Here is a 25,387-nt window from a genome sequence, read left to right on the forward strand (position 1 = left end):
ATGACCTCAGCCAGCTCCCTCAGCACCCATAGATGCATCCCATCTGGACCCATGGATTTATGAATGTCCAGATTGCCTAATTGCTCTATAAGAATAAAAGAAAGAAAAATAATCCTCACAGAGCCTACCACCTGCAGATTTAGGAGTAGCCAACATGTGAACAGCCTGACTCATTTTTTTCCGATTAAAAACACCAAAACATTGATACTTCTCATGGTGGCCTGTTCTCAACTCTGTACTGTGATGGGACTCATTGCATCCGTAGTTGGGTCGACATGAAGTGGCTCTCACATTTGAATAAGGGATTTAGAAATAGGCTACAGGACAAGTGAAAACAGTCATATGTGTGGTGAACAGAATTGTGTCGTACTGCAGAATGACTGGCAGTCTGCCACACATTTTCAGAACTTGATCATGAATACAAATTTAATCTCTTCTTCATAATTTTACCATTTATAGTCTCTCATATTAGCACTCTGGAAAAAAAAAAAAAAAAAGTTGCTGTATTTAGCACTCAAAAAACAGGAGGGATGAAGAGAGAAATTTGTATAATCTCTCACCTTTCTCCCTGTAGCACAAACCAGACCAAGTGTGCATCTTGCATTATCATCTCTCAGCCTCACTGTTTCCTGGCTCGGTTTGCACTTGGTGACATTATTTGACATTGGATTGCCTGTGTGCACATACCTGCAAGCAATATGTGCCTGTTATACATTTTTGACAGTAATAGCCTTCTATTGGTTTATAAAAATCATATGATATGAAATGAGAAAGTGTTTCGTCTCAACACTCCTGTGCGTGCACAGAGAAGCGACGTGGTAAAGAGAGATGGAATCTGTGGTGTTAGGAAAGCACCTGCCTCCTCACAGAGGTTGTGCGACACAATTGCTGGTGGCAGGGGGCTGACCAGGACTGGGGAGGAAAATGTACTGTTCCCTGTGAGCAAAAAATCAGAAAGAGTGTTCCTCAAGTAAAACAACAATTCAAAGCGTGGAGTTTCTAATGAGCTGCTAGTATATGTAAAACTTACATTTATTCTTAGGGTGATGTGGCATTGTCAGCTCAATGATTGTTTCACAAAACCAGCCTGCTTCAAATCTTCAAACCAACAAAGGTTTACACATTCTAGGGATGAAAGCGATCCCAGCAAGCCAAGTAGTAGAAGGGGAGATAGCTTGTAAAAGCTATTCTTCATGCTTCAGCATCATATCTTATGTGAATGTAGCCTTCCAAACAAACAAACAAAAACCAAAACCCAAAACCCAAACAAAAACCACAAAAAACAACAGCAACAACAACAACAACAATCCGTTAAGCAAACATTTTAGCAAAAGAATGAATTCTATGCAAAGTTGAGTGATCTGATACTTTCTTATTCAACCCTTTGTTAAGATGGGTGAAAGTGGGAAAGGAAATACAAAAGTCCCCTGTCCCAAAGGATTATGGGGTGGTGAATTCTAATTGGGATGTAAATCATGTTTGTGTTATCTGTGGAGACTGGCCTCTGTTTGTTAATTGGCATGCTGAGATCATTTTGAAATGGTTGATATAACACCGTGGTCCATTGAACAGGAAGCTCTGCTGTTTTCACAGTTTGATAATCAATGCATCACTGCACACAATTCCTTTCAAATGTGTGTTTGTTTGTCCTGTTTGCTTAATTGAACAGCTGCAATTACTGTTACATACAACTGAATGTTAATTCATGGAAGAAGAGAATTTTACTTCCTCATTATGATTTCATGTATAAATTGGAAACCTATGTAACGTTAAGTGTTAATTGAGTGCACAAATTCATAGGTTTAATCAACCAGACATGAGAAATCATATTTTGTACAAGAAAGAATTGAATATTAGCTGAGTTTTTCTTTTTAATTCAGCATCACTTTGTTAATACACATCCACCTCATTCGTAAGAACAATTGCTACTTAAAAACTTGTGGAAGAATACAGTATTGTCTTATAGAACAACTTACATTGATGAATACAGTTCATTGCCTTCTCCTGGTCTCTGGGACAAATCTTAACAAGTTTGTGGTGATAAATTTTGCTTAATGATTCACTGAAATATGTCCTATGTAATTAACCCCTTAATGGAACTTACAGCATGACAGTGTTCTCAGTTGTTGCTAATTTTGCAAAATGTTATTTAAGGTGCTGTAACAATCCAGTTAGAGCGTGAGTTTGTGTTTCAGGGTGGTTATGCTGCCTACCGGTATGCCCAGCCTGCCACTGCCACTGCAGCTGCCTACAGTGACAGGTAAGGCCTCATTTACTGCTGCTAAATATTTCACCAGTGGAAGTTGAAGATGATTCTATAAATTTGCCTTGTTGAAGTCTCATAAATGTCTTGTTGCTCTGCAGATAATTGTGATATCTAAAGCAGGCTGTTTTATTGTAATCCATGAATAGCCATAAATTGAGAGATTTTAGGCTTTGATTGAGAATCAGGCATGAGATGTGCACATTCTCAAGCTGTATATCATCCAATTAATGTCAGTGACCCTTGTGCAATGTAGACAAATATATGTACAGCTTTATGATGGTCTACTACTAAAGATCATTATTCGTCTTAGGAGTGTTATTTCAGTTGATTTAGAACCTGAACCTATTGCATGCCCTCAGTTCTCATTGACGTTGTTTTAGTCAGTGAAAATTGAGAATGAACTGTGTCTAAGCTTGAGCTATCCAAGGCAAACCAATATTTTTTCCATCTGCATTTTTTCCCAAGCATTTGATTTTTTTAAATACTGGGGGAAAAAAAAAGAAAAAGCAACAAACCAACCAACCAAGGATAAAAACCCCAGTTATTTTTCTTTTAATCTGTATTTTTATCCTGCAAATGTAGACCACGTTTGGTGGAAATAATACCAGGACTAAAAGATTATTAGAATCTTCATAAGAGAAACATGCAAAGACTTAACTTCTATAAACGAAAAGCAGTGTCACGTAAATTAACTTGGCTTCTTGCAAAATGAAAATTGAGACCCCTTTGAAGTCAATGTATAAATTGTTATTGACTTCAGTAGGAAATAGGATTTTGTCAAATTGCATAAAATTAAGTCTTTGCAGTGTTTGGACATGATCTTGTAGTGAAAAGAAAAAAAAATATCCTATGTTTTCTTCATAAACCATCCCCTTGACAAAATCTATGCTATCTTTAATACTTTTCAAGTACTTGAAGAGTGTACAGTCATAAAGGAAGGATGTATATTGTGAAAGACAGATACATACATGCATTTTGCTTCAGAATAGTGGTAAGAGAAGTAAGGTCATACTTCTCAATTCCTGAGATAAGAAAATTTTCCCTTGGAATCATGGAGGTAATTTCTTAAGTCCTGAACATGTATTGAAAAAAATTCTTTAGATGCTAAATTAGACATTGTTTTAAATGTTTCTGTTTCTTAAAGAAATCAACAGATTAAGAAATTTCAGTGAACCATTTCTTAGATTGAAGTGCTGTTCATGGATTCTGTATTTTTAGAACAAAGTACCATGGTATGAATGTTACAATGCTATGCATGCATATTTGCCTTCAAATGCTTATTCTGGGTAATGAAAATAGACTTTTTAAAGTTACGTGAATAAAATAATTTGCATGTGTGGCTGAGGCATGCTGTGTCAGACAGGTAAGCAAGTTATTTTCTATTAATTTTCGGTCAGTAATATCAACTAGGTGTGTGCCGTATGCACTTTGTTTGCGATGTACTATGTCTGCTTAGGATAACCTACAAAGGTAAAGTTCTACTCAGTAGTTTCATTTCATTTCCACAAAGGTATGTTAGCATGTCACAGCTCTAGTGTTTTTCTATGAGCTTATAATACAAAACAATTCCTACTTCTAAAAATCTTAGGAAACTGAAAGGACAGAATTATAAATAACCTCCTGTGGTTAGTCATTTTTTGTCAGATATCATTCAGGTGTCCCTGGATCACTTTATAGGTCTTTTATTCCTATGCATAAATGAATTTCTGAAAGCGATATGTTACATAGAGAAACTGAACAGTATCAAGATTACTTTTAAATGCTTTAGTTATGAATTAGTGTACCTTCTCATAAAACAAATCAAATGCTGTAAGATAAAACATCCTTTGGTCACATGTTCTGCTATGAGTAGAGAGTCAACACTAAGAGTGCTCATGAAAAAAATATAGGATTTGTCTAAGAAGACAGTGCTCTTAAATGCTGTAAAGGAAGCTTGAGATGGTGTCAGTAGTAATGCAGTTGTTACAACCCTTAATTATTTTTTTGAAAAATGTCTAATTTCCAGATACATTTTGTGTATAATTAGAATTGTAATAACCTGTCTTTCCTTGCATAATTTTAAATATCTTAAATGAATTTTATATCTTTTGGATTTTTTTTTTTTAAATTTAGCTTCTCTTTTTAATTGTGGTCAGTCTGCTTCCCCCAAATGAATTATTTATGGGGGAATCCTAAAACTAGCATAGTCCCCTGGTCAGACCCCTGTTCAAACATTTCTTTATATATGGGAAACTATGTGCAAACATGGATACCTCTGATTACTCACAACCACAGTTGCTTAATTTGATTACATTTTCTTTCATTTTTAAATTAATTTAATTTAGCAACTCTTGTGAATTATTAATACTGAAAGTGCTGAAATATAGTTCAGTACAACTGCTTTTATCTTTTTTCCTCAATGTAATAATTATCTACTGTCCTCTGACAAAATTAAAGATTCTGTATCTCCTTATACACTACTCTTACTTGATCGATTGATTGGTGATTTGAGCCCCTATTTAATTTAATTACACATGCAATATATTTACCGTTTATGTGTAAACAATGCCCAGAAAAATGTAGTGAGGACCAGTGAGTATATACTGTTGAAGCAGTGACATATTGTGGAAACACTACTTTATATTAATTTAAAAAATAAAAATGATGGTTTGTTGTTGGGTTTTTTTTCAAAAATCACAGCTCATATACATGATGAATGGCAATGTTCCATATTTGATATGCTTCTTAAGTCGGAAGATGGAAAGAGGAAATCTTTAGATTCGAGACATGTTTGGGTAAATGTAAAAAAAATTAAATAAAAAGGTTAGCAGTAAGATTTGGGACTCCAGAATCAATTCGCTAAGTCAATGCATAATGATCACTGTAAGAGAGCTCTATTGTGAAGAAATGCAATGGTATCCTTGTTTGTCACAGCTGGAAATATTGCTGGAAATAAGCAAAGACCAGAAATACAGGGGAGAATCATATGGCAAAGAAATCTCATGAAACAAATCAACCCTTAAGTATTTGCTAAGACAAATCATCTACTCCTGAAAACAATTTCACAACCAAGGTAGACCTTTCAGATGTTGATAAAATGTTGTACAGCATTTATTCAGCTTTTATGGAAGATTTAAAAAATATATTAAAAAAATATAGTGTTAGATTTCTGTCCAAGTCTGAAGAGAAACTAGCCAAGTCATCAAGTTTTGTATTTATGAGGTAGAAGTCAAAGCATGGCAGTGGGGCGTATTGTCATTTTGTCATTGCATGTTCACTTGGTGTTGCTAGTATGTCTGTAATGCTGTATTGGATTTGACAGATCCATCACATAGCTCAGTGAATGGCTTGCTTGAACTAAGCCTATGGGCAGACTTATTCACATTGGTTGGCTATTGGTTTTGTGTTTTATGATTTGATTATTGCATCTTCGATCGGATACAAATGTTCCTTTCTTGCATATTAACTTTGTCAGCAATATTTATGAAAGTATATAGGATAGTGTAAAAGAACAAAACCCCAATAACAGTAAAGTAGCCTTGTCTGAATGGCAGTCATTTCACTTGTACTGCTTGCTAACCCTGTTATACTTAATAATGATAATAATGATAATTATGTGTGTTTATATATGTATGATTGTGTATTCATATATACACACACATTCCCCATGCACCACCACCCACAAACACACGTGCACACACACATACACATGTACAGAGGTGTTTTGCTCTGAGCATAATTCCCTTTTTCTAATACAATGTCAAATTTAAATTTCATTACAAACAATGGGAAGATTCTCATTGACTTCCTTCTTTTCTGGATTAGATTCCTCAGCACTGGAAGCTGAACTTTTTTTTTTTTTTTTTTAAATATTTTTCACATAGCACTTCGTAGTACAACGTATGTTTTTTTCCACTATCAGTTTGTGTTACATGTTCTGTGGCCATACATAGGATTTTGTATGGAATGTGAGATGGGAGGTCTTGTCATGTGGAAGCTGTGTACCTTCCAGATGTGAAATCTTGCTCCCTGTAAAATCCTAAGTGCAGTATTCATTTTTGTCGAAATACTAGTGTCCACAGAGATATAATTTAATATATTTTCCAGTTCTCTTTGGGCAAGTACTTGAGAGTTAATACTTGATATTTATGGTCAGATTATCCTAAAGTAGAACAGGTACAGATTTATTTTATTTGTAAACATGAAAAATCAGGATGAAGAATAAAAATAAACGAAAAATAAAATGTGAGTTTCTGTAGATGGAGGTGATTTTTTTATATATATATCGTAGACTTTCAGATCTATTTTATGAATAAGCAATGAAAACCAGTATAGTTTTATTCAAATTACTTTATCTTATTGAGGATCTTGCTAGTGATATATACTGAAAAATCAAGGTTTTGAGAGCATATAAAAGATAATAGCATCTTCAGTCAGAATTTAATTTTCCATTAAATAATTTTATAGAAGGATAAATTTCTTAAAATGTTATACTTTGTTTGTGTCATGATTGTACTTTTTAAGATTTAGGAAAAAGAGCTTCTATACACTGTTTTGATTTCTAAAGTGACCAGGTTGGAAGAGAAAAAGGAATAGAATATAGCGATAACTTTACTCTTCTACTACCAGCTGGAACCCTCAAACCTTTTGAATTTTGCTATACAAGTTGAATCTTTAGAACTTGAGAAGTTTGTGGGACAAGATGATACATAAGCAAGAATCGTGTAGCCCATATCCTGAGCTACTCATATGTTAAGAATGAAAAGGATCAGTTAGTATTGAATAAATACAAAGGTTGTATTTAGCTTTTTTAACAGCAGTGGCATAGCATGTATTTGACTTTTCTTCAAACACTTAGGTTTGATGTGGTGATGTTTGATTGGTCTTTTTTATTCTGAGTATCCTGTATGGTAGCTAAAGCTTGTTTATTCCCTAATACTGTAAATAAAAATCAAATAATTCACTTTGCTGTTGCAGAGAGGTAATGGATTTGGACATTACTTATTAGGCTTGTATGTCTTTATGTCTGTATCTGATCTGTGGCAAACTAGAGGATGACTGGCACCATGTTAATATTTCATAATCCATATTCATCACTCAGATCACAGTTTTTGGAATGACTGCAGTATAAGACTAATGTTAAAGCCATAACAGTACCTTTTAGTGAAAGAATTAGAAAGTAGAAGTGGATGATTAGGAATAAAGAGAATGTAGTAGGAAAAAAAAAATAAAGTTTAAAATACTATGAACAGGGAGTTTTATGTAAAGCAAATAGAAAGGAATTTCCTGAAATGAAAAATGTATGGCATAGCATACTTTCTAGTGATCGAGTTCATTCTAAAATACTGTAGATACACTGCTTTTTGGGGAGGCACAGGGAGTCGTATAAATGTAGGAAAACATGGCAAAGAATTACATTTCGTAAAAATATAATCTACGAAGTCTAGAAAACTACTTTATATACTTTGATGTTTTAATGCATTCCTCTAATATTTGGTAAAATTAACACGTTTTCTGATACTTCTAACGCTTGATTCACCTCTGTGTAATATCAGTATTCATGTAATATCCATGTTTCTATTAAAACTACTCCACTAGTTCAGATATGAGGTAATACAGTAGTGGAAAAGCTTAGGGTTCCTGGCCCAGAATGATGGTAAACACCAATTATGAAACTTTTGTCGTGTCAGAGCTTGTATTCTTTATACCCTGCTTCTACTTCTCTTTCCTGTAAATTCCATTGTCCTTCAGTGTAACATCGAGGGGTATTTTAAGACTCCCCATAGACAAGGAAAGTCTTGGCTATTACTGTAGAATCTGGCATCCATGCTGGAAATCATTAACAAAAAGTTGGGAGAGAAGGCAGAGGAACGCTAGAGCCTAGATTTCCATACCTGGTTTCAGAAAGTGCTCCAGGTTTAAAGATGCTGAGTACTTTTGCTGCCAGTTTCTTCTTGAATATAGTGGGAGCTGTTAAATACTTACCATAAAGAAAAAAAATTAAAAAATCAGTGCACCTATTCTGACATTAATGTATCAGCTTCAATAGTCTTGCTTTCTTTTTTATTTTTTTTCTCCTCAGATGTAGCCTATATGAGGTTATATAGCATGAATTGTAGCTTTCTTTAAAATAAAAGTTCATAGTAATAACTCATTATAAATATATTCCTTGATGCATTTTCATGCATGCTTCTCCTCTAAAAAGAGCTAAAAAAGGATTGGTTAACATTTTTAAAGCAGGAATTACCCCTTTAATAGTTCATATGGGCTTTTTTTTGCTCTTAGAGGATATTGAGGGAAAGAGTGACTAAATTTTAAAGTGTGTTATATTCAGCAGACTGGATAAATGCGGAGTTAGGGAGTTACTAAAACATTGATTCCTAATCCAACAGACCAAAACTGTTACAGTCTATTGGGTCAGTGCCTGTGACATGATAGACCACAGCAGTTCCTTTGGACATGTCAGTGTCTAATTATACACTTTTTAGTTTACAGATCATTGACTTGATAGACCACAAAGAGGCAGATTAGAACGTGATAAATCTTGTCACCCTGAGTGCTTCCACTGTGAGTGCTTTAAGAGCAAGAAGGAATTAGGAGCATTGTGAAAGGGTTAGAGAGAAGATGAAGGGATGAAATGTTATTAATAAAATATGGAATGAACTGGATATAGTCTGTATGGATTAGCCATGTAATTTGTAATGTGTTTGAGGCAAGGTGAGGAAGTATTAGAAGAACAAATTTAAAATAACTATGTAGATGGAATCAATCAAGAAAGAGGCAATTTACGCTCTTGCATGTTTTTGCTGTAGTGTTTCCCATCTCAAAGGAGTCTAAAGCATTTGATTAGGTATTTAAATAGAGTTATTTTTTTTCCACATGCCTTTGGCCTTGTCAAGTTTCTAATACTCTAGGAACATACTTGTGGGAGAACAGCGGTTTGTAAGAATACTTCACAGCAGGAATAGGAGGAGAAAGTTTACCCTTGTATCCTAGAGAACAACTTTTTATTGAAAACTGCTACAGGATATTTCATATATTCACAGAAAAAAAAGTAAGGTCTTCATTTAATCCAAAAGCGTAGCAGCCTCTAAACTTCCTTTGTGTTTCTGGAATGAATTCTTAAATAAACCTGACAAGGTTTTCATATCAATGGTATTGTAGTTATAACTATTTTGTCAAGTAATTTGTAAAGTCATTCAAACTTAAAATAATTTAAGGAGAAAGAATTGTTGTTATTCATGATTGCTGAAGAAGTTTATAATTATACCCCTGTATATTAGGAGACTTTATTGTGGATGAAGTGGTGGTTACTAGTAAGCTATAATAATTGTTATGAAATCAGAAACAAATATAAAGAATTTTTTAATGAGGTATTGTTTTAAAGATCACATAAAATACATAAAGAATAAATCCCTCTTTTGTTATGTATTTTACTGGATAAAATACTGATTCTTTACACAAGGCTGACTTTGAAATGCTGTACTTTTAGCTCTGAAGACATTAAAAAAAATGTCCAAAATATCATAATACACAAAATTTTCAAATATCAATGATAAAACTTCAAAACCAGCCTTAATTTAGCAGTCTTGGTTCATACTAACATAAGTTTACATTGCTCATAGGGAGCACTTCTGAAGTAAAGTTACTGGGTTACTTCTTCAAGGATTTAGTTAAAGTATATAGACTCTGTTAATCAGAGTAAAAGGCAAATAATCTTAGAGCAGTGATGCCAGTGAGATTGGTCTGAATTCTACTATTGATATATGTGGTTTTCAGAATTTCACCTATTAGTTCTTCTTGCAGATAAATATGCATATTTATGCTATGTATATTGTATTATTAATAGTAAATAAGTTTATACTATGTGTAATATATCGTGTAATCCTTCATACACAGAAAAAATTCACTGATACGGCAGGTAGTATGAATTAGAAGTAAGCATATTTGTACAGCTGTGATTTAAAAAACTAAATAAATCAAGAAATAAAATATGTAGATTTAAAATGCAGATGAAAGGGCTACAGATTTTTTCACTGGATGTTATACAGGACATCCGTATTTTGGCAATCTATTAAAAGTGAACACGTTTTTCATGACAGCTATACTGAGTCGCATAACAACTATATTAAATTGCAAAGTACAGCACCTATTTGCTAGAAATTTCCTTTATACAGTCTTACAGGGATAATGGAGGAGAGAGAGGGGAGAGTTCATATACAAGATGTTGCCATGGAAGAATTGTAGCTATACTCCATGCAGCATGGAAACCTTGTCATTTCCCTAATAGGCTTTACAATATTGGTATTAGGCTATGCTAAAAGGACTCTCTCTCTTATAGCATTCGAGTGGGTTATTTAGTGCAACAGGAGGGCTAAAAAAGATGCCTGTCCATCTCCTTGGGAAAGCCTGACATAAGAATACAAATTATGAGAAAGCATCTTTTGTTGAACATTTTTCTCTTTAGGGTTTTGTTTTTTGGTGTTTTTTTTTTTGTTTGTTTGGTTTGGTTTGGTTTGGTTTGGTTTGGTCTTTTTGTGACTAAATGGAACAATACAGGCATATCTCTGGTATTGGGAATACACATTTCCAGTAGTGTCTAGAAGAGACAGGGATTGTTTTTCTTCTTCTTTTCTTGAAGCTGTACTTTTCACAATTGCAGAAGTGCTTTTTGGTATTAAAATGAATTATTCCTATTCAACAAGCTGTGTGACTGGTTGCAGGATAAAATTTAATGAGAGAGACTTCTTAACTTTTCGGTCTCCTGCTGTCTTTGGCAGCCTGAATTATGTTAGAGACATCTTGTCCTTGGCTAAATCATGCTGAAATGTCCTGTATCGAGCACAAAGAAGAGACAAATAGAAAGCAATGCAGAGGTGATTAACCTGGCAGTTGAATTAAGAGCTTGGTTAAGCCTCCTGGGAACAGGAATCTAGTGCCATTTGTGATGCTCTGGGGCATGTGGGAGCCCCGTGCAGGCAGAGGTGACACCAGAGCTTCTGTAGTGGCAGCTGAGTCCAGGCAGATGGCTGAACTGCTTTTGCTTGGTCAATCAAGATGAGCTTTAGTGTTTTCTGTGAGGTAATATTTACAAAAGTAGCTAGATTAATTTCTTTTGATGCAGGGTTTTACTCCGTATGCTTCCAAGGCTTGCCTCAAAATTTCAGAAAAGAGCATTTGATGGAATGGGCAGGAATGATGGAGGTGGGAGATGCACCTTTTGACAAGAAAAGCAGAATTCTTAAGTGAAAGCAGAATAGCTGTGTCTTCCTCTTTGTCTTGGCATTAGTAGTAGTAGTTAGGTTGAACAAGCAATGCTGGAGAAGAGAGGAACCCGACATGGAAGAAATTAGTCTAAAAGGAAAATATACTTTCCTAATGCACATCAGGTAAAACAAGTTGCTGTTAGTGTTACTGAAACTTGATACGGCACAAATTACTTTCTACTCATAGTTTTATTCTTACTTCATTTAATATGTCTTATAGGTATAGCTGTAAAGCTGTTTAGTTGTCTTTGTCTTGTGATTCAAATGCTATGAGAATGATAATGTACTTTGGTCTTACAATAATGGGAACAGCACGAATGACAATAGCAAAATCATCCTTGTTATTATAGATATTATACTAATATTAAAAAGTTTTAATTCTTTGATAGCCTTGTTATTAAATTTAGGCCATCAGTAGCAGGGAGTTGGAAAGACTTCATAAAATTATTTTAGAGTGAAGCTCTGAAACTTTGTCCATAGTTGAATATTACAGAAACTATTCAAGCAGCCAGCCATCAGCTATGTTATAATTCATAGGAAAAAAACACTCAACATTGGAGTCCTAACAAGAGCAATGAAGCCTTGAAGTTATGGGCATGAAGGAAAAAGAAAGTGTCTTTAGTAATATCGTGGAGAAATGTATAGCTGTACCACGTATAACAATCTGGGAAAAATCATTGCCACACTATATAGTTAGCACCAGATGCTTGGAGAATCCAAGTTGAAATAGCTCCAGCGAAGTCAGTGCTTTCAGTTAAGCTGCGTCAATTTTACCAGCTGAGATTCTGATCCATGAAATCTAAATACTGTCTGCATTTGTATATGCCATTGTGGTCTTACTAGAAAAAAGTCAACTGATTAAATATAGTTCAAATCTTCCCAGTATTGTATTTGCCTTCATTTAATTCTCTATGTTCTGGTGCTCTGCACTGTTTTCAGAAGGTGCTGTATTTTTGGGAGGGGGGACTGCATCTCTGTGTTAAGCGAAATTATTTCTGTCTAGTTTTGTGAAGTTAGTAAGCAAAATCCAAGAATTCTGGTGTATGAAACATAGTCTCTATATGTAAGTGGATTATAATTTCTTTTACGTTTCAAATTTCCTAAAGTTAGTGTGCCTATTTTTAGGAAGTCCTGATTTCTTAAAGTCACACTTGACCTCTATTATGGCTTCTATTTTATGGAAGCTGTGTGTTCCCAAGAAGAGTGACTAAAAACTTCTGTGAGTGCTGGGTGTAATAATGTGTTTTTCAAAATTTTGTTCTTAATCCTGTCCTGTGTAAAATATAAATAGAGTTGAAAAGTCCAGTCCAGCCAGTTGAAAAGTGTCACCCAGCCTTTTAGGGAGAAGATAGGACACAGGCAACACTTAATAACTTGTTCCATGTACCCTACAATTGTAGGTTCTTATACCCACAATGACTGAAATATGTAAACTTCCCAGACAGAGCTGTGAGTACTTCTGTACATCTGAAGAACAGCAGGACCAGTGACTCTAGGAGGGAAAATGTGGTAGTAGCTTAATGCTCTTTTAGTCATATGTAATAGTGCAGACAAAGAAAGGAGAGCATATCCTTTCCCAGGATGGGGGGACCATATGGAAACTCAAAGTAATTAGGTTGGAATTGTGCTTCCCGATGGTTAGGTCCCTCAAGTCATAAAAAAAGAGCATCTGAGATGTGTTCTCTGAATCACTTCCTATCTGCCACTTCCAAGTTCTGAATTTTCCAGCTAAGTACAGTAGCCAAATCCTGTACCCGTCAGGCAGGATCAGCTGTTAGGTCTGTACTGGACATCCACTCTCTGCTATAAGCTTCTGCTCTTCCTGAGTGCTGTTGTATCTAAGTTGCCACTGACCTTAAAAATAGAGTCTATTTAGATATAGAAAATGTGACAAAAGTTGCATATATTTATGTGAAACTCATTTATCAGAGTTTCAGATTTTAAAAAAACTTTCACTTCATTTTCTTAGTGAGAAGAAACTACCAACTTTCCACATGTGAAGGAGCCTAAAGTTCAATATTGTATCAAAGATGTTATAAAACGCAATTCCTCTTTCTCTTCTGGTATCTATTTGACAGTCCAGTTGCTGAGATCACTGGTATTAGTATTTTTGAGGATGGAAGTGTTAAGGGAATTTTGGAAAAGTTTGAAGGAAAGTCACAGATGTTCATTAAACAGCGATGGTGTTAATACTCTGACTTAATTTTTCCTGATGGAGCATGTAAAATACATATACACTAAAAGCTAATCAACCTCACTGGGATATCAGGTATCTAAAACTTGAAACTAACTCTCAGAATACATAGATTAAAAGATAATCAAGACTATCTAAGCATGCCTACAGGAAAGAGTTCTGTAGAAATAAAATCTAAAACTATGACATAGTAGTTACAAATCGTTGACATGGTTCTACTAAGTTTCACATATGAAGCCTTACCTAAACATAAATTCAGCATTGATATGCGTGCAGCCTTTGTGTTAGGTCAGTATGCTTTAGAATTAATGTATAGAAGCTTTTTCTGTACTACATCAGCAAACTTAGGGTGACTTGTCAGAAGCAAGACTGTAAAAGACAGCTCTTGAAAATGGGTAGATGCAACATTTTGGTAAGGGAAAGTACTGACAGAATATACTTATGAAATATCTTAGACCTCATCATCAATTGTGGTAATATAAACATGCTGAAGAAATTAGGTTATGATATAAAAAAATAAAAAAATAAAACTTGCACAGTCCAGAAGGCCTAATTTCTGTGAGTGCATAACATTTACTGAAGTTATTTGTAATTAGTAATATTTTTCACTAAATAGTGTATATTGTAAAAAACCTTAGTCAAGCTTCCTGTTCTTCACTTCCTTAAATATTTTTGTTCAAGACTTTGTTATCCAAGTAAATCAATTCAGTGGCATGGTTTGATTTAGAATAGGATACTTTTAGTCAGGTGATAAAGTTGAACCTGAAAATATCTTGAAAGAGCAACAAATCACTTACTATTACTTTTGCTGTCCTCTCCCTCTGTTTCTACCTGAATTCAGGAAACACAGCGAATGTTAAAATATTTTTTTTTTCAACATCAAAAATATCTCTTATTACCACCCTGGTAAAAATCTGTGCTCGATTTCAATTTACTAGAAGAAATAAGAAATTGATATATAGGATTGAGAGAAGTAATAGTATGCAGAAATGTTTGCTCTTGGGAAGTAGCTGCTCCAGTGGAACACAGCTATTTTGAGTCGCAGAAGTACATTTTCATGACCCACACTGTGTGAGTTTCTATCAGAGAGCTCGGACTGCCAATGTGTGCCACACCAGCTCTCAAAAGGTTTGCACTTAGCCCAGGGTGTGAATATCTGGCAAGTTGAATATATCCAACTGTACATTCAGATCAATGTACTTGTCACATTACTCATCCAATTTGTTTTTCTGTTTATCTCCCTTACAACCAGTAACAACTTCTAAAATTAAACCTAAAATGCATTATGAATTTTCACCATACCTTACTTGTGAGTTATTTAAGCCTTGTACGCTCAGTGCAGCTAGTGCACAAAATTGGTCTCTAGAGAGAAAACCCATACATTTGCAAAGGACTGAGTTAGGTTTTCCACATCTGTACTTCAAAACAGATAGAACATGATGCCCAACAGTGTCAGCTTAACTGAGGGCTCCTTTTGCAAATGATGGTGTTGTCCGCACTAAGGAACAATACCTGCTTTGGACATCAGGCGTGATGTATGTGTATAGTGACACCTCTAATGATTAGTTCTCCCTCTAGGTCTGTGTAAACAATAGTATAGAATTTAACTAAACAAAAAACTGCCACTATAAAAACATCAAAGTCACCAAACTACTAAAAAATTTCTTGTAATTGTTACTGGTAACACCTAATAAGTTATAAAAAATTGAATTGGCTTATTGAACCCCATCATCTAGTCTTTTAATTCTTGCAGTTGCTATGCTGACCAATATGACACTTTCTCCTGGCTTCTAAAATTGATTAATGGAGTTGTGAAATTAGTTTTACAAAAGCAAAATACAGAAAAAAATAATATATTTCTATGTAAATTGAAGCAGTATAACAATAAATGCTTATGGTAAATGTTTTTTAAATAGATATCAATTTGGATTCAATTTTTTAAAAATTATTTTTCTACCAATAATTAGTAAAGAGTTGGTAATAAAAAGTAAGATTTCACAACAGTTTCAGGGATATCTGTGGTTCCGAAAGAGAAATAGCAGTTAGTGTTCTGGGATCTTTCTGTAAGTAACTAAATCAGCACATTATTCTTACAGATAATTCTATACTTTGGCATCTGAAGATAGTCTCTGTGGCTCAGTGTTCCATAACAACAAATGTTCTGTAGAGAGATAAAGGAGTTTCTCAGATAGCCACTTTAGAGGCAATTTTGAAGGAAAAGTGATCTTTTCATTTAGATGAGAGGGCAGTTTAATAACTTCATAGAAACGAGTTTAAAGGGTTTTCTGTAAAACAGTAGCTGATAAGTCTGCATTGCCACTGAGCGAGTTCCTTTTAGGTAAACATCTACCTGTTTCTTTCTATATAATTATCACAAGGGGTGATAATAAAAGAGATTATAGCAGTAAATACAGTGACAAATTGTACTAGCTATGAAATAGAGAGTATCTCTGTATTTATAATGATAAATTGATCCCTCTTCTTTTTTTTTTTTTAATTCATCTCTTTAGCATTACATGCTAGGTAGATCTCCTTAGCTTGTGGAATTGTTGCAGATGACAAAAATAAAGATCAAAACTACCAATCTGTACATCCAGTTGAAACTGAGAGAATATACAGTTTGATCGCTAGGTACATTCGTACTAAAAGGCAGGTATCTCTGAGATAGGGCAGAGGCAATGATCAGATACTGCTTTTGATTTTAATCCATCCTGTTCCTATAGTAGGGATTACAGACGCCTTGTTTTGATTGTTTGGTTTTTTTTTGTGTTTTTTTGTTTTTTTTCCTGAAGTGTGAACTTCTAAGTAACAAGGTTCACTGATTTCTAAATGAGAATTTCAAATCTCTTGAATACATTGCAGGTGAAGTAATAGAACTTAGATGTTTTTTCTCTTAGCACATAAAATCCTCAAGGTTCTGTAACCCCTAGGAGATGTTTGCTCCTGAACAGAATAGTTTTCAATAAGATATTCAGGGTACTTAATACTTGTTGGAACTTTCATCATCTTGCACAACTAAGTTTTCCAGGTAGTCCTCAGAACAAGCTAGAACTAGTTCCTTCTAGCTTCTGTTTGCTAGACTCTTGCATTAAAGCTGCGCAAAACAGAAACACTCCGTTTTTCCACCATGCCCAGAAGTGCAGGCTGGTGGAGCTACACGCAGTTTGGAGTAAAACAGCACCCAAGTTTTTAAACTTCACCCAGGTTCTCTATTAATCCTGCACAACAGAGAAATAATTTAAAGGAAGCTGTGTATAGGCTTGTAAGGGAATCATTTGATGTTAAACCTTAAGTGTGGTTTCCACAAACACGAATCCTGTTTGCTTTGAATTTAGAAAGCACAAATCAGGATTTGTGCCATAGCAAAGTTTTCTGCATTTTGGAATGTTAGTGTTTTTAGCATTTCTCTTTTTATGTTACCTGTTTTAAAAAAGAATTTTGCAAGAGAAGGTTTATATTAAATTACTCATATCTGTAGTTTATTCTCTAAGATTCTGCAGAAGACTTTCGTATGTATTCGGATGACAGTATATGAGAATATACTATGTCATTTTTTTAATAGTAGAAAATTCATTTTCTGATTGCAATCATATTAGACATATAAAAAGCAAAATATTTTACTTTCAATATGCTTTCAGATGCACAAAGTAAATTGCAGTTATTTTTTTAAAAAACGCTTTTTACATATTTTGCAGTAGTGCCCTTTAATATCTATATCAATATAAATATTGTTTTATTTTTATTAGACTTCATAAATATATTGGCATATCTGTAATACTAAACATGAAGCTTCCAATGCAAGAGTTTGTACATAGTCCATATCCAAATGTCACCATTATTTCATTTAAAAGATCCCAGCATGTGTACCTCATGATCCTTATAAACTCTGTAGTACTGAAATACGTCAACACTTTTTCTTGCTACATTCATTAAAATTAAGCACCCTTACCCTACCCCATCTGTAAACATCAAGTCAATTGGCAGCTAGCACATTTCCCAGTCAGCAAGCAGTATTGTGAATTTTATCTTCTCTTGCAGAAATCAATTCGTCTTCGTTGCAGCAGATGAAATTTCTTGTAACACCTCTGCAGGTAACAATCATTGATACTTCTTGATGCATCCATCCAGGTCTCAATATCCTTTTTCACATGCTGCATTTAATCGTATGAGAAAGCATAGGAAAGTCCATAGTATAAATCTTTGAAACAGTTTAATTAATTTATAGCTTGAGCCTGTAGGTTCTGTCATATACAAGACAGGTTATTTTGCTGACTTTGGTGTTTTATTTCCCGTTTAAATATCATATGGCCTAGAAAGTAAGGATATGTTAAACCTACTTACTGTGTAGTATAATAAAGATTGTGACTTTCAAAAACCAAAACAACCAGAACTAATGAAAAGAATAAAGGCTTAGATGTGTGTAGGACATTGTAAGTGCTATAGATTTTATAATTTTCAACTCTTTGGGGGCAAATATTGCCCACAAGGGTGCTGCAGACCCTAAAGCACTCACAAAGTCTATCCTATGGATAAGATAGTGGGAGAGAGGGTCTATGTCTTCAGAGGATCGCTCACTAGTAAGTAAAAAGTCTTAGCTGCTCTGATACTATACTATCATGTTGTAAGATGTGGGTACAGAAGAAAGAACAATGCTTGTGAAAGTTAACGGTAATTTATAATTATATTGAACATGTCAAGGGATTTTCTCTCGTTTAAGCAAGAGTTTGAACACTCTTAGTCTTAATTCAGGTAAGGATGGTATTATGTCTCTGCCTAAGAAAGCAAAAGCCCAAAGAAATAGTAACAATGCTGGGACATATTCTGCCAGTAATGTTATGCAAAAATCTGCTGAGTTCGTAGATGCTGCTTGTCGTGAAGGATGAAAGGATATATCATGTGATGCAAAATGTTGGTATTAAGAAGTGTTTATTTATAGTTTTACATTAGCAGAAATAAATGAAAGGTGAAGAGCTTTCTGTTTATGCCATAGTGACCTACATAGAAACAAATAAAGAACATTTCTTTATGGAAAAGAATATCATAGCTAAAGCCAAAATATGCTAAAATTGTAGTAATCTGTATGCTAACTATAGCATTTTTCATGGTAATCTGAAAAGTTCTTCTGTAACAAACCCTGATTTAACAGATTTTTCAAAGTCCTAAATCATTAAGAGAATACATTTGGACAAGTCAACGTTTGACACTTTCCTGATCTCAGTAGACTTGGATTTATCTTTCATTGTTTCACTTGTTCTTCCTGCTCAGCTTCAGATTAGAGTGAGCTGTAGCGGGGAGGCTACTGATTTATAAGTCTAGGCCTTGCCAAATAAGAATAAAAATCATTATTTGAGCAATTTTTAAACTTGAGATAGACATGTGGTCTTTAATATTTTTCTTGTCATGAAAATTACTTCCTGTTTTGCAGAATGAAGCCTTCTTAAGCAATAATAATTTTTCTTATAAAAACTTGTTTTTTCCTCTCAGTTCAGTCACGTGTCCAAGACTATACTATACATATTCTGTATACCAATATTTTGGAATTCCGGTCAAAAATAGAGTGCTCTTGTTTATCAGTAAATTCAGTGAACTTTACACGGATGAAAATGGATCTCTGTGTCTATTTATTAAAACTTTTCAGTTTACCAATTGATTACCTCTTTTGAGTTGATTCAACAGTAAGGTATTTTTGTTAGGTATGCTTTTGACCACATCATAAACATATCCATCATAAGTGACTGTAGGTGCTTTTTTTGTAATATGATCTGCAGGAGAACGCTAATGGAAGCCTGTATCTTGTTTCTTGAATATCTAAGTTTTAGCCATACACATCAAATGACTTTTGGCTTTATAAAAAATGATTCTCCGGCCCATGTTACTGTGGTACATGCTGCCAAAGTTGCATTTGGTCTTTCAAATCTGTAAGTTGACTTTCAACTCATATATTATCTAATATTTTGTGTTTTAATACATGGAGCATATATAGAGATACATAAACTTTTAGAATCGAAGCTAACCTTCCTGTGGTTTTTCAGGTGCATGCAAAACACCTACAGTTTTATAGTGCTTTTTTTTTAGTGCTCCTAAACTAAATTACTGCAATTCAACTGTTTGTAAAATTGATATAAAGTGAAGACACTGAATACAGGCTCAATGTTTGAAATGTGAGTATATGTCTGTTTGTATTGTCTCCATGTAAAGAATGCGTGTGTTTGTAGATTTCAAATAGTAATTAAAAAAGTAAACTTTTTATTAGAGCTTTATAATCAAATGGAAATGGGAGCTCGTGGGTGATTCTGCTGGTAATATTCACTCTTCCCTTCCTAATACTTTATCTTTCCTGCCAGAGGATACTTAGCCCTCAGCCACGTGACATCTTTTGTGATTTAGGAATAACTGAATGTGTTAATGAAAGGATAGTGTGTCCATACCCATTTCTGTTATGTATGTGTATCTGTTCTTGTGTGCATGTAATATAAAGAAAACCTATTCAAGTATCTGACAGAGGAAACCTTCCTTGGGAAATTTAGAAATATTTCACTCTTGATTGCATCCAGTGCATTCTGAGGCTAAAAATAATTACTCTTCAGAAGAGAAGTTCTGTGCTTCTGGGATAGATCTTCTCTGGCAGGCGTGATTAAAGAGTCTGCAAACAGACCTGAACTAGAACAGAGGGAGGGAAACTCTCTGAAACCTTCTGTCAGTTTGATGATGGGATTTTAACAAGGATCTCTGAAGACCTTGCTCTGGCAACTGTCTGACAATGGGTACATAGGGGAGGATTAATCTTGAGGTTCCTGGCTGATGGGGGCGATGGGCACATTGCCCTATCAGGCTCCTAATAAATCAGAATGAGGACCAAAATAAACCTATGGTTTATTTTGTGTAGACCTATTTTTTTTTCATTAAAAGAAAGGTATGAGATACAGCATCATGTGTTATGATATTGATGGTTTTATAAATGCATTACAACATATAGTCAAGTTTCATTCCATTCCCGTTTGTGTTTTTGTATCATGGATGATATGGACAAAATAAACCCATGGTTTATTTTCATGTTGGTTACTGAACACTGTTCATTTTGAACCTTTAGCATTTTTATGAATTTTTCAAACCAGTACCCAATTTTTTTTTTTGGTTTAGGTTTTGTAAGATCAAAATTCATGGTTTGTAAAGAAAAGAATATTTTGTAGTATTTTTTCCAAGTGCATTCTAGGATGTATCTGCCTATTGCATTTTATGACTTTTGTGTTAAAACTGAGCAGGATCATTATTCTGTATCTATATCACTCTTTCTTTCTTCAGTTTTTAACTGTTATCTGACTTCCATCTACAAATAATAAAATCCAGTGCGGCTGCATGCCTGGTATTATTTTTCTCCCAAGTGTATATGCAGTTTATGATTTTGAAATAACAGAGGGAGAGCCAAGGGTATATATATAAACCTGAATTTGGAATGAAGTATGGTGGAAGTGGATATAACATCTGTCCAATTGTGACTGTATTTATTTACATATTTGAACAGAATCATCCCCAGGAGGCAGGATTGTGTGTGTGTTTGTGTGCAAAAGAAATGCATTATGAAGCTTTAGAAGTTGACAGTCCTAGATTAAGTTATTGACCTCCATTTGGAGAAAGATACAGTCTCCAAAACAGATTAAACATTCTGAAAGGTTTAATTTTATAACTCTAGGAAAAAATGTCTCATAAAAGAAGGCAGCTTAAAACGGCAAACATTGGAGTTTGTGCTATTGAAATAGTTCAAACAGAATATTGGCAATTTTTAGCCAATGCAATTGCTCAAGTCATTGCAATTTTCCTGTACGCTGTCATTAACCTGTCAACACTAACGCTATTACAAAGTTAATTCATGAAACAATAGCAAATATGGAGATATTTATTTAAAAGCAAATTAATATTGGACAAAGTGCTTGGAATGGTTAAGCTGCCTGTTGTGGCGTACCTCTGGGATGGCACATAAATAACTGTAGATGGTCCAAATTTTGCCATTCATGCTTGCATACATCTCATTGACTTCTTCACATCTGGTGGGAGATATTGATCAGACTGTACTCTTTCAAAGTATAATTTCAAAGGAATTTCCAAGAAGTATGTATAATCCAAACTGCTTTGGAAAAATGTGGTTTCAGCCTTTTTGAATCACTGTGTAAAGACATATGTTCAGATGTGAGAGGTTCTTGCCCTCTACTATTTCTGCCTATGGGCTTGATTTCATTTCCTGAATCGATTTGAGTGGGAAAATAACTGTTTCCTATGAGATGCTCTTATTATTATGTTATGCTCTTCCACTAATCAGATAAAATAAAAAATTAAGATGAAGGAGCATCTGTAAGGTGTTTGTGCTCGTATTTATTTAAGGCTGTACTGGTTTTCACTGTGAAAAATAGCAGATACTGAAGTTTTTGCTCTGGAAAGACTAGGAAATGTTATACTAATGCACATTATTAAACTACTTCCATAAATTCAAGTGTCTTTTATGTTGGCAGTTTAAACTTGCATTTACTGCTGCTGTAAATAGTTGCTTATGGAATTCCATTTGTTACAGCCTTTACTGCTCTTGGTAGTTGTGTGGTAAGGATGTTCAGCTGTTGGATCACTTGATAACAATCAGTAAACAGTTAATGATTACCCTCTGTTCTACTTTCATGAAGTTTGATCAATTCCTTTTTCTCACCCAGTGCAAACACTGGCAGCCCCTTTTTGGCATCTTTGTCATTATCTCTTTGACAGCTTGCCTTCCCGGTGCTTACAGTTCTAGGTCAGTTCGCATGGCTAGTCAAATGTGACAACATGACAAGATTAAGTAAAGCTGAGGTTCTGTGATTTGTAAATGGGGGATTTGCAATGTGAAGCTCCTTTGATAACAGAAATAGTGAATAATCTGTGTTTGCCCTCAACAAGTGCGTATGTGTGCATCTTCTGTGCTGTTTTTTTAATGAAGCAACCAGAATTTGTTTTTTCTCTGATATACTGAAAATCGTACACACGAAAGGTGGTTTGTGTGTGTGCATGTATGTATTGTTATATACAAGTACATTAGATAAACAAGGATTCAATTTCAGTATCCTGAGATTATCATAATACATTTAAAATATTTTAAAATAATGTGTTTGCATGCTACAGAACCTTACACAAAAGCACAAAAGACTATTTTAAAATTTAATAAACTAAGTACCCAGTATATTTACTATTGAAATAGATAAGGATTTATTCAAGGTTTACTGCCCAAAAATATAACTGCAGTAGTAACAGGAAAATGCTATAGAGATCAAATAACTATTTGGTTTTCACTGTAATACAGCTGGTTCTAGGTGTCACCTGATGGCAAGCCCCAGTTTCCCCAGTGGCTTTTTTATTGAGGTTTATATAAATTCCTACTTTCTTGGGTAGAGATTATACAGAAGGGTGGTGTTAGTAGCATAGAATTACGTTAAATGTTGAACTGGGCATCAAGTGAAATCCCCACACTTGTGTCAATCCAGACAGCAAGATGGAAACTTGAGAAAAAGCTTTTAAGCTGGGATCTGTCCTTGCATTTTTCCGTGGCAGTTATTCAGCATCGGGTCAGGAGGGACATCGCCTGCGCTGCTGCTTGTTGTACTTGCACATTTCTGCAAATTAACTGACATCAATCATATTTATTTAAAAGTTTAACAGGTTGGCAGCTCAGCTTTGGATGACTGTAGCTACAGGTTGACATATGGGAATAAAAATTAAAATCAAGTCTGAGCATCAATGACCAAAATTTCTGCAAAACATATCCATCAATTAGCAAGAAATATTTACTGGCCAAATTCAAATGTGACATAAATAAGTAAACAGTCAAGAAGCTGAAAATGTTCTCTGCATTTACAAAATTCTGAATAGGCTTCTCAAGTTCCTTCTTTCTCCAACCTGCAGGAAAAAGTGAAGATTGCTGTTAGTACTTCATCAGTAATGTGTTTATGAAAATCTCTACATGGAAATCTTTTATTGTTGCCCTATCCCTATTGCAGACTGTGGTCAAGTTTCTTCATCTCTGTGAAAACCTAGGAATATTAATTCTATACTAAAAGGAAATCCCTCATGGTGTTCAAGGTATACAGGAGTTCCGCACTGCAGTATACCTTGAAGTTTCAGCATTTCATTGTGCTGTCGGTCTCTACTACATCTTCCCAATTCTTACTCTGCTCCACATCGCAAATCTGTAAAGCACTGTCAGTCATGGAAAATTATATGCAACGATATATTTTATGGGTTCTCCCTTGTAGAATGATCTTAGTGTTTGATGTTGTTCATGTAAAACTTTGCATAGAGGATTATAGCGTTCTTAACCTTTACAATCAAGGAAAATGACTAGAAAATTTATCAGCGGATTTCAATAATTTTTCTTGGTCTTAAGTAAAAACTTAGGATAATTAACTTTTGTCATCGCCTTCTGACATACACAGAGAAACTCATTGCTCATTCAGGTGACTGGAGTGCCTGAAGTTGCATGGTGGTAACATCCGAAACTAAATAAACTGATTGGTTTCACATGCTTTGAGCATGGTAAGCAGATACCGTAAGTTAAAGGACTACCATTGCTGCACAGTGTTGGCCCATTGAGGTTAAAATATGCAATGTGATGTGTAACCGATGAACATACGAAGCTCTGCTGCTCATGCCAGTTATCTTGATGTCATTGTAGTTATGTGACCAAGAGAAAGAGTGAGATGGTAGTTACTAAAATTATTTATCCGGATAAGGCCAGGTAACCCTTGTTTTTCTTGTTTTCCAATTTTTTACTAAAATCTTCACATCTTTGTCTAAAACTTCATTGCAGTTTTGCATTAAGATGTGTCAGGGAGAGATGTGGCTTGTTCTTTCTATGCCACCTGCCACCAGCAAGCGGCACATCCTGCACCAGCACGCGCCGCCTGGGCAACAAGCAGGGCAGGAACCAAAGCACAGGGCACGACCCCCCACCCTCTCCTGCTTGGCCACATCTTGCTTGTTCAATTGCCTCTTTGTGAAATTTAGTAATAATTGTCAGTACAAGAATTTCAGTAAATTGAGATTATTCTGGTTGAAGATTCAATGAATATAGGTCTGAAGAAGCAGCAGTTTAATCACACTGTTATTCAGTTTTATTCAAAGCTAGCAAAGAATGAATAATTTTGTGGAAAAGTTAGAACTATGAGTGATACGTATACTTTGTAATATGGCAAGTAATGGGGGATTATATCAGTGTTAGTTTTAGCTTAGGTGATACCAGGTTTTTATCTTCACTTTTGTATTTCTTTAAACAGATTCATCATTTTCTATAATCCTTCTGGCAATATGTTGACTTTAAAAATGGGGGTAAATGATAGTGATCAGAAAGATATGTGCATCCAATTCATAAACAATGAATTCATGTTTAAAATTCTCCTGCAGTTCTCAAATCTCTTGAGGGAAATACGTTAACTTGGTTCATACTTCATAATGTGAATTTTTCCTTATTAATGTTGCTATTAAACCCTACAGTATGTATATTATTAAGGACCTTCCATTGTCTGTCCTAGATGTGCATGCAAATACAGACATAGTACCAAAGAATATAAAAACCTCAAATGGTAACTACAAAGAGAGGCACATACTTTCCCTATTTTTGAGACTTCAGGAATACCTACTAACAATGATTTAAGGAGAGAGATTCAATTT

At 34.6% G+C, this 25,387-nt stretch overlaps 1 protein-coding gene across 44 annotated transcripts in view; it reads left to right on the forward strand.

Moving 5' to 3' along the window:
- RBFOX1 (RNA binding fox-1 homolog 1) overlaps window positions 1–25,387 on the forward strand; it is a 1,107,892-nt gene that overhangs the window by 1,072,268 nt on the left and 10,237 nt on the right. For 31 of the 44 annotated variants that reach the window (XM_071814931.1, XM_071814929.1, XM_071814942.1 and 28 more), the window contains one exon: window positions 2,196–2,260. The exons of 1 other annotated variant lie outside the window; for it this stretch is intronic. In XM_071814931.1, the coding sequence (XP_071671032.1) occupies window positions 2,196–2,260 (65 nt within the window). Of the gene's footprint in view, window positions 1–2,195; window positions 2,261–17,743; window positions 17,797–25,387 lie in introns of all 44 variants that reach the window. 12 more of the 44 variants (XM_071814923.1, XM_071814928.1, XM_071814925.1 and 9 more) reach the window with 1 other exon arrangement.

This window comes from Patagioenas fasciata, chromosome 15 (assembly GCF_037038585.1).
Source record: "Patagioenas fasciata isolate bPatFas1 chromosome 15, bPatFas1.hap1, whole genome shotgun sequence".
Lineage (NCBI taxonomy): Eukaryota > Metazoa > Chordata > Aves > Columbiformes > Columbidae > Patagioenas > Patagioenas fasciata.